Below are 10911 nucleotides of genomic sequence, written 5' to 3' on the forward strand. Positions count from 1 at the left end.
ATGGGGAAGCTGATCTCCAAAGGCTGGAGGAAAAGAGATGCTCGAGTTATCATGCTGGGGCTCGACTTTGCTGGCAAATCCACCCTTCTGTACAAACTGAAGAGCGGCCAGGCTGTGGAGACCTGCCCCACGGTGGGATTCAACGTGGAGTCTCTGAGAACTCCCTGTGGCATTTCCTTCACCCTCTGGGATGTTGGGGGACAAGACAGCCTGCGGGCCAGCTGGCCGAACTACCTGGAGGACATCAACACCCTCATCTTCGTGCTTGACAGCACAGACACGGCCCGGCTGGCCGAAGCAATGGCAGCCCTGGAGGAGGCCCTGAGCCACCCCGGCATGGCTGGCACCCCTGTGCTCCTGCTGGCCAACAAGCAGGACGTGCCGGGAGCGCTGGCTCCTGCCCAGCTGGGCGAGATGCTGCGGCTGGGGGGGCTGGCCAGGCACCGCTGGATGCTCCGGGGCTGCAGTGCCCACACGGGCCAGGGCCTGCAGGAAGTGCTGGCCATCCTGGGAATGCTGCTGCGGGGCTCAGGGCACAGCTCCCTGTCCCAGGAGCAGCCCATCACGGGGCTGGCAGAGAGGAGGCAAGATCCCGAGCAAACCTGACCCTCACATGGACTCCTCCCTCTCACAGCTGCCAGCAGGTTTGTCACGGGGCATTCCAGCCTCCGGGCACCCCTACAAGGAGCAGAGCTGCAGCTGGCACATTCTGTGATGTTGGGATCTCTCGCTGGTCAGAGTGACCCCGAGATGCGTTAGAAAGTCTCTTTTCCCAGCCCAGCGCTTGAAAAAGGAGTCAGAGTTCCTCAATTCTCGGTCTCAAGGTTGTTTATCGTATCTTATCTATAGAATTATTTCTCCTGTCCTGCCGAGGTCTGCTCAGCAGGACAGTCCGGGCACTCTGCCTGCCCCCAGGGCTGTGTTGTGTCTTTATACTAAATACTACGTGTACAATGTTTACAATTACTGTCCAATACCTATCACCTATGTTAGACAGTGAGCTTCTACTCTAAACCAGTCTAAAAGTGCCAACATCACAGCAGAAGATGGATGCCAAAAAGAAGAAGAAGAAAGGTTGGACACACCCAGATCCCTCCATCTTACCCCCTGAATCCCTATTCTAAAAACCCCAAAATCTACTTTTTCACCTTGTGATAAATTCACTATCATTCTACTTAATTTGTCATGGCTTGCAGATCTTCATCTAAGGTTGGTAACTTGCTCCACGGGTCATAATCAAAACCACAGGCATTCTGGGCTCTGTGCCAGGGTCTCTGAGACAGGACATCCAGAGGGATGTCCTGGGTCCTGACATGTGAAACACCCAGCTCCTCACCACCAAAACCCACCAGGAGGATCTCTGAGCAAAACTCCCATCATGGAGCAGTTTTGGCCACATCTCTTGGACTCTCACCTCTGGCTGCAGCTTGTCCCACTGTCACCACATTCCACTCATCCACTGCCCTTGTGTGTCCAGAGGTTCAGCAAGGATGCTTTTTAATATCTAAGAATTTTAACAGAGAGGTGTGCAAGGAACAGGAGTTTTCTTCATTCTGCATCTCTCAGCCCAGATACATCTATCCAGATGGGATGATCCTCACACGGGGGGAGCTTGGATGTGCCCCATGCTGCTCCTCTCTCAGCATGGATCACATGTTCATTGGCTGGGAACACAGAAAGCACTGAAAGGAATGGCTGAATGGGAGCAGTATGAGCTCAGGACATCAAATGGCCAAGCAACTAATTGGCTTTAGTGTGGCATCTCCAGGCATAATAATCTTCAAGCCGTGGAAACAAGCTGGGATTTGATGGTGTAATGCAGTTTGAGGATGTATGTATATTAATTTATGCGTTTCTTGTAATGGTTCTTTCTTTTCCCATTCATCATTTTTATCAAAGAATTATTTCATAGAAATGGTCCCTCATTTTCCTTGGATTATGTTTAAATATAAAGAAATCAGATGTGACTTTAAGATGCTTGGAAATACATCGCCATGGCCAGTCAACCTCTAAATATCCTCATGGTGGCCTGAACAGCCAAGACAAAACCCTCTCTCTCAGACTTTTGAAACTGCATGAGACCACTCCACATGTGTTGGTGACCATGGGCACCTCTGGGCACAGGCAGGTTGGTAACCAAAGGTCCCTCCACTCTCAGCTGTGTCCAGGGAAAATGAAAACACCATGGCAACAGGACCAGGTCCCATGTGGCAGTGATGGTCTTTGTCCGATCCTGCTCAACCTACCATTGGAAAGACCTATAAAATGTGTATCCAAGATTCTGTGATCCAGAGTTAAAATTAAAGTATTTCATAGTAGTCCCTGCTTCATTATGACATGAATGGGGAAAGGGGAGGGATAGGATACAACATTTTTATTTCTATTTTCCAATTCTGTTTCTATTCAGAAATCAGCTTCTTTCAAGGAACAGAATACTTAGCCTAGAAACACCAAGGAGAAATACACAGCAAAATCCCCCTCTGTTCATAGCAGAGCATTTTACAGTTGTTAAGGAATTAAGTGTCCAGCTGCTGCTGGAGCTGTTATTAGCTGCACTTCATAGAAGGCAGCAGCTGGAATAGAGAGCTCAAACAGTCACAAAGAAACAGAATCAGACATTTATAGGAAAGTCTGAATAAAAGAATCCTTCCAACTGTTTTAGCTGTATTGATGTAGAACTAAAACAGTGCTGCGGTGACAATGTGGCCTAAACAATCACAGTTATGAGAGTATTTAAACAGCACTGAACCATATAATTAATTCCATGACCTCTGTGCATGGTGAGGAGGACAAAATCACGTCTTCAAATCTTTGCAGGTGACATAAGCTGGTTGATCTACCTCCAGCTTGTTGCAGGCAGTCATTTTTTGTCTTTAGCACCCAAGGCTCCAACACATCTCTTGGCCATTTTGGACACAAGTTCTAGAGGCACAACAAAAAAGGCTCTGTGCTACATTGCCATGCCAAAAAAACCATTGTCCTAGTTGAGTTTCCTGGTGTTTTGGTCTTGTGTCTCACATGGCACAAAACAGCGAATTGTGCATCAAGGTAAATTCAATGGAGACTGAAAGGCTGTTGTGGTGATGTCTTACTCCTAAGTGCCCCTTGATGCCTGCATTCGACTCTACAGGATTGTCTGCTGGTAGTAAAAAGAGGCACTGAAACCTTTCCATTTTCCTCTGAGTGTTTTCTAAACTCTTTAAAAAGATAAAAAATAGGCTTTTCTGGCAGCAAACAGAGGTAACCACCAGCCTTTGGCAGACATCACCAATTAAAAATGCAAACAGCAAGGTGGGAGGTGGGGAAGAAAGGGCAATGGGAATCCTGAGGGTCTGAAACTGATGAAGCAACATTCCAGTTACTGAAATTGTTCTCACTTCCCCTGAAGCAGTAATTTGGCAAAACACCCCATCTCATGGGGCATCATGTGATTTACCATCCTTGTTTTCTGGAATAAGGCTTTTCTGGACGCTTGGTCACATTACTCAGTCCATTTATGCCATTGTTCAGAGACTGTCAGAGCAATGATGGGTCATAATATTTGAAATAGAAACACAGAGTTTACTTCTAATGATTTCTCTTTTCTCCTGTGTTGGACAGCTGCTAAAACAAGTCAGCCTAATGAGCATTGCACTGTTCTAATCAAAGGCTTGCAGGACACTCACCCAACAGCACTTAAATGTTCTGGTGTCAAAACTGCTGCCTGGTTCAAAGGCAGTCTGCAGGAAGCAGCCAACTAGAGGGAGGGAAGTTTGTTACCTCTTTCCTGGTGATTCTGCAGGAGGGCCCCTGCCACATGGAGTGATATTAATCCCTAAAACATCTCTCCTCATGGATTTCAGCCAAGAGAGCACCCTCAAACTTAGTTTCCATCTTCCTGGGCACATGATAGATGTCACAATCTTGGCACTGATTTCTAAAAACATATCTTCTCTTTGAATAGCAGGTAGAAGAAAAATCCTTAGAACTTTGCTTCAGGTTCTTCACAAATCTGAAGCATCCTTCAGGTTATTTGTCCCAGAGTCCATTCTGATTGCTCAAGACCCTTTTTTAGAAACTTTGCTGGATGCACTCTGGTGTGTATTAACCTTTACAGGGACATAACCAGAATCCATAGTTGTGCATTAATCTTCCCAGCCACCCCTCCACTGAGGTGAGCCATACAATCATCTACCCTTGCCTGGGGCTGTCCCAGCAGCCTCCCTGCCCAGCCCTATTAGCAATTCCAGTCCCTGGGCCTCCCACCATCTCTGTTTCGCAGGGACCACTGCAGCGGGAGTTACCACCATGCCTTGCTGTTTTTTCAAGGACACCAAGACACTTCACTGCTCTTTCACACTGTTGATGAAAGGACATAGCTTATTCCTCACTGATTTACTAACTTTTCTGTGGTTTTAAAGCAGCTTCCTGAGTATGAACCCAACACAGATTCATTTTTTTAATTCTTATCAAGAAGTTTTCCATCCTACTCCAGGGAGCAGGAAAGCAGCAAACTGGGGGGAAAAACACCAACCCAAACAACCAACATTAAAACCAGGAAGGACGATTCATGTTTCCCTCTTCACCAGCTCAGGAAGGGTGACTCACCTTTTCCCTGCTCTCTTCACAACTTCCATTTTCCAGCCAGTCCATGACACAAAACAGTTTTTACTTGCACAGCAGCTGATCTCTGCTGCTGGCATTGTTGCTTTATTTTCAGATGGAGCTACGTGCCATTTGTCCTGCAGTTCCTGGTGGAGCTTCCCTGATGGGTTTCAGTATTGCTGAAGGGCCTGAGACCAGAGGGGAACCATGAGATCCTAGGGCTGCAGGGTGAGGGCATGGACAGTTGCCAAAAGTATTTCAAGAGGGAACAGGCAGGCACAGGGTGCATGAGAGGGATTTGTGACCGGATGTAACACTGGGAGGAGAGTGTTTGGGCAGCAGCCAGAGACCTGGAAAATGCTCAGGGGAAGAAAGGTCAATAAGAAGTTCTTTAAAGGCTAAGAAGAGTTTTCTTTTCAAATACAATATGGAAAAAAAAATATTCCAATCCCCCTTTTTTGTTAGGAGACAGGCTGTATAATGCAGTGAAATGTCTTAATTTTTGCTTAATACACCTAACAGCTGTAAAGTAATTTCTTCCTCTTGAAGAAACCCTGAAATGCCACCTGTAAAGATTCTGCACAGGTAATTTACCAACAAAAAACAAGGAGCAAAACCGTGTGTGACACCATCTCTTAAAAGAATCAAAACTGCTAAATGGTATTAAAAGCCAGTCATGCAATAATGATTAAGACAAATGACAAACTACTGTTCAATACATCACAGCTTCAAAGGGTTAATTAACTGGCCTTCATCTAAGCTTTCCCACACTTGATTTTTTCATGATGCATTTCCTTGAGACGAAGCCCTGAGCCTGCCATCTGGATATTGTTAAAAATGCCAGGTGAAGACTGGGATTTGGGTTAGGAACTCAGCAATGCATCCATAGCCAGGAGCGCATCATCCCCACATCTCATATTTCACACTTGCATAAAATTCCCGCCAAAAGGAAAAAGAAAAAAAAAAGATAATTTAACCAACTGCTGCAACCCAGACCTGACAAGTGTGTCCCCCTCTGCCTCTCTGTGGCCCAACCAGAAGCACAAACCTCTGCTCCAACCCAACCTGGACGCTTCTCCTCTCCGAAGTCCTAATGCTTTAAGCCAGACCGGCACCATCAATGTCTTGTCTGCTAATTGCTGTGAGAAACAATCTCCCTGGAGCTCCTAGAGCTGACAAACTGTTCTTTAATTCTCCCTTACATCTCAGATTTTTATTCGTTTTTTTTTGGCCTGTGCTGGCTGAACACATTTGGATGTGGCAATGAGGGTTTTTTTCCAACAGGCCACAACCACTTGCACAAAAAGCCCTGCTTGGTGAACAGTGGCTCTGCAGCAACACTTTGCCTTGGGCATAAGAGAAATATTTGCTTTTTAATCGAACAGTGGTGGGGTTACGAAGCCACTGGTTTCTGCACAGAGACAACAAAGTCACATGGGCCCATGTGAGGCTTGATAATGGTGGGAAAGGACTTTGGAAAGACCAAACCAGGGGTTTCCGGAGGAAGAAAAATACCAGCTGGGAGGAGAGTAGTGACCCTCATTTCCTGGGGGATCAGGAGACAGTCTGTTCTGCTTATAAAGACATAAAATTTACACCTCATCATTTTCTGGCTTTTGACAGCACTTAATAGTAGTCCATTTGTTTAATAATGGTGTAAATGAAGACTAAAAGTCTTCAGTGCTAAAAGTTCACCTTTCAACACAGGCTAGTTGAAAAAAAACCAGACAAGTTGCTCTTTTCTGCACCTTATCTTTCTTCCACACCACAAAACCACTCACATTGCTATCTGTTCCCCCAGCACCATCAGCAGAGGTAACAAATGACCTTGTTGTACCCTCCCCTGGCAGAGCTGAAGACCCCATTGGCCAACTCCACCACTGCATGGGAGTTCAAGTGCTGCTGGAGCCAAGAAAATCGCTGGAAAACAGATCCTTAGAGAATTAATTCCTTGGGAAAGATGAGGGCCTCCACCGGAGAGAGAGGCTGAAAATGCCTCAGAACGGCTTCTGACAGGCTGTGCTTTCCTGTGCCCTCAGGGCTGGCCCTGGCTGGTCCTGCCCTTGCCTGTCACTTGGATCAGCAGCCTGTGGAAATGCAGCCCCCAGCTGCCCGGTCCAGGCCACGCAGGAGCATCTCACAGTCCTTGCCATCTTCCTCCCAGGAGATGCATCCTCACTGAATTATTTCAGTCTCTTTGGGGCTGGAACTTCATGGATCTCCTTGCCATTTTCTTGAAGGCAATACCCCAGGAAAGACCTTTAGATGACACGCCTGCTGTGAGCTTTGAGACTGCATGTTATACTCATGATAGAATAGGAATCTAAATAATACAGCGGTTAAAAAACCCAAAACAAACAAAACCCCCCCGCCAAAACAGACACACAAACCCTAAAAAACAGGGACAGTGCAGGAAATTTCAGCTGGAAAACAAAAGCTAGGCAGCCTCAAGTCAGTGGTTCAGTTCCAGCCATCTGCTTTATAACACTGAGCAGATACACACTGAGTATGGAGCACATGATGCCCGCACCAACTTTCCCTGGTGTAATGGAGGGGGACAGCCTGACTTGGGCAGTCAGTCCCCAGGCACAGAGCCTGCAGCTGGCACTGACACTCAACTAGCAAGGAGCTTTTGCTTCTCTGCCACTGCTTTTAGCTCTCACACTCTCTTAGGTTGGAAGGAATATGGAAGCAGTTCAGCAGCCTGGTGTCTGATGATTCCCAACAGGGGGAGAAGAGAGCCCCCAGGTCCTCAGTGGAAACACTTTAGTGCTTGCAGTGCTTCTCTTTGAGGAGGTGACTGGGACTGAGGTAAGAGCAAACAAAGGCCCTGAGGAATACTCTTTGTATTCTTGCAACTGGAAGCATGAGAAGCAGCCTCCCAGTTACATCAAGAAAAATAATGGACCTCAGTAAACTTCCATTTCTAAACATGCAGGACTCACATTTGCAAATTTTCTTTCCCATCTTTAGGGACCAAGTCTTTCTTCTATTAAATTTAAACTAATACACAACTGAGGTGAGTAAAACTCCTAGAAAAAATCAGGAGTTTAAATGTTGACTAAAATATCAAATACAGAGAAAGCTGTGACCTTTACAAGAAGTGATTTTCCCCCTTACCATCAGTTATTAATATTTCAAGAACAGACCTCTGGTTGAGTTCACATAAAAACACCTCCCTGGGTAACAATAGCCACACAAAGCTCAGTGCAAACTCTGGCTCTATGCTGCTGACAATGAGGTTGCATAAAAGCCCAGCAGTTCGATGGCAAGGAGAAAGGAACACGCTGCTGCTGCAAGAGCAAGGTGCCACCTTGGTAATTACTCCCCTTGGACTGGGCCCTTTTCTCACCAAAGGGTTAAATATTTTAGCACAGAGCCCTGAAATGTGAGAATTTGAGAAGGATATTACAGAGCTGGAAGTATTATTGCTAAATATCCAGCACATCCAGCTCCCTGTTAATGTTCACAAATGAGCCTTTTGGACAGAAATTTTTCCATGTGAGATGCAACATTTTAGCAGCAATTGAAACAAACACAAATTTAAAAGGTGGGAGGTTTAGCCACTTTTTTTCTAAAAGTTTTTATATTTGTTCCAAACTGGTAAAGGCAGTGACTGTGAGATCTGAAACAACTGAAAGAGCACTTTTCTTTTGAAAAAGCAACACATTTTTCTACATATGTGATTTAAAACATGAGAATTAGGTAAGTAAAAATTCTCCCTCTACACCCATCGCCTCCTGAGATTTATGTGCTGCCATGCTTAACATGACAAAACCTATGACCAGGCAAACCACTCCTAGAGAACCAGTGCCAAATAAATACTCTCACAATTACTGGGCCAGACCTTCTGCAAGCTGGTGTCATCATGGCAAGAACAGAAGGAATTTATCCTTTATTTTCAATGTTCTAACGTGCAGGCAGTATGCAGATTTCAGGGAGCTCTACCAGGATATAAAAGTACAAAATGCAGAGGAAACCAGCTGCAAACTGCATCAAACAGATAGAAAAGTGATGAGTCTAATCTCAGGGCAAGAGCTGCAGCTTCCCCTGAGCATTTCTCTGCACAAACCTACAACTCACTTTGCTGAAGCCCACCGGCAAAATATTTCAATTTCATCCTCCCTCTTTGTGTACAAACAATTTTGTATGGGGGATCATCTGGCTCCATGAATCAGGATTAAAAACAATCAAATACAGCCACTAAAGATGATCAGCCTGCAAATAGCAGGTGCAGACACGAGCTCCCTTACACTTCATTTCAGCACATTAAAAAAATCCAACCACCAGTGTTCCACAGGACCGTACTTAGGAAAGAGGATGGTTAACCCATGTTCCACACCTCTGCGTGTCCCTGGAGCCTATTTAGTGTATGGAGCAAACGGAGAACCAACTTCCTCCTGCAGCTGCCCCAACACATCCAGGGAAGGGTTTCCCTGCAGGGTATCTAAATCCTTCACAGAACTTGCCATTCTTCCTCTGAGGTTGTGTGGTGACATTCACCTATTCTACTGCTACAGATGAAGGCAGAGAGCTGCCTAAAGGCTCCAACCTTCATTTCAAAACAAAAGAATCATCTTATTAACATTCTCAGGTGTGGTACACAAGGTTGCTGTCTCTCCAACATTAAAACCATACAACTAAGGCTGAAAAACCCCAGCTTTTAAGTTCCTTTACAAACTGGGTTGCTGCTCGAGAGAGCTGTATCATGAGTGCATTTGAACACGAAGCTGCTCGTGTGCCTGCAGTAGCAGCTGGAGAGCTCCAGGCCAAGGCAGCAGCACAGAGCAGACCTGCCCATTACCGTTTCTGTGACAGGATGGTGCACACACAACCCGGGATCAGGGAAGCAGAAAGCTGCTCTAGCTCCTAACTCTGCATCTTGACACAAGGCAGTTTTCCTGAGCAGCCTCAAATAATGTCCCAGACTGAAGCAGACCAAACCTGTGCATCTCAGGCAGCTCCAGCTCACGCTGCTGTCAAGGTGACAGTGACAATCATAACAAACCCCTGCAGCAAAATCTCCCAAGGCTTTGCCTGCTGGAGCCCACAGTTTTCTACTGATTGGGTTTTTATCCTTTTCTTCCTGAAAAGGGCTTCCTAATGGCTTGGCATAATTTGTTGTCCTACATATGTTTGAATAGAAGTATAATTATGCCACAAAAAGGAATACATTTTATGCAACAAAATAGAAGGAACACAACACACTGCATTTGGTGGAAAGGACTAGTTTGAATGACATTCAGAATCTAGAGGGCATTAGAGAAGAGCAGAATAACAAAGTGGGCCTCAGCTATCTGAGATTAAAAAAATCAATGAAACATCTGCCTGTCAGTGGCTCTTATTCATTTCTCTGTTTAGCAGATCAAGCAAACAAAATGGAAGTGTCTGTACTTTTACAAGCATGGGTAATATTAAGATATCATCTACATTTTACTCTTTTTAAACAAGACATGTCTTAAAATAATGCATCATTTATTCCAATGTAGTGTCTTTCAAGTCCTCCAGGTAGAATCTAGAGGATGATTATCAGGCTGCAAAAACCCAACAGTTCAATTTGTCAACTGAAAGCTGAAGGAAACAAAGGGATTAAAAAACTTTCGGAAATGGGAATTAGGTTCTTATGAAATCTTTTTCCTTTATATCCCCATGGACGAACATTTGTAAAGACTTAAACACAGTACTGGAAGCTCTTCTCCATCTCCCACCCATGGAGACAGGTTTCTCCAGGTGGCTCAGCCAACTGACACAGAGAAAGGATGGCAAAGCCACAGCTGCAGTCACAGGCACCTTTCAAGTGGTATCCCCTTCCACTGGTGCTGTCCTGTAATTAAAGCAGGATTGTACTAATTAGGAGGCTGCTGGACAATGCAAGCCTCTGACACTTCCAAGCTGTTCCTGAGCAGCACCCCAATGGGGTCACTTGTGCCAGGGGGAGGGATACTGGCCATGAAAGATTGTCTGGCCCAAGGCCAGTTTTGGTGCATACTCCCTCCCAACTCACACTGGGCAAGAGTTGGGCCACCCTGAGCTTAAATTAATGCTGAATCAGCAATCAGCCTTGCACCTGGAGCCTCAAAGGATGTTTCTGGAGGTAGAAGACGACTGTGGAAGTTCCTTGACACTCTTGGTCCTCCTTCAAGCCCTTGAACTGAAGTCACTATTTCAATAATTACTTGGACAGCTTCAGCCCACTTACCAGGGGCCCCTCTACACACCTGGGAAACATCTCCATACAAAGTATAAAACTCCGTATCCAAAGTTTCAGAGATGACTGCATTAGCTTGCTTTATTCATACTTGTAACATACTTCAAACTTTGATGCGG

General features: G+C 45.5%; 1 protein-coding gene across 1 annotated transcript; it reads left to right on the forward strand.

The window, feature by feature from the left end:
- On the forward strand, positions 1–907 carry ARL11 (ADP ribosylation factor like GTPase 11). Its single transcript, XM_005420780.2, has one exon. The coding sequence runs from the start codon at positions 1–3 to the stop codon at positions 604–606; it is 606 nt and encodes a 201-aa protein (XP_005420837.1). The 3' UTR covers positions 607–907.
- Positions 908–10911: the final 10004 nt, after the last annotated feature.

This window comes from Geospiza fortis, unplaced genomic scaffold, assembly GCF_000277835.1.
Source record: "Geospiza fortis unplaced genomic scaffold, GeoFor_1.0 scaffold194, whole genome shotgun sequence".
NCBI lineage: Eukaryota > Metazoa > Chordata > Aves > Passeriformes > Thraupidae > Geospiza > Geospiza fortis.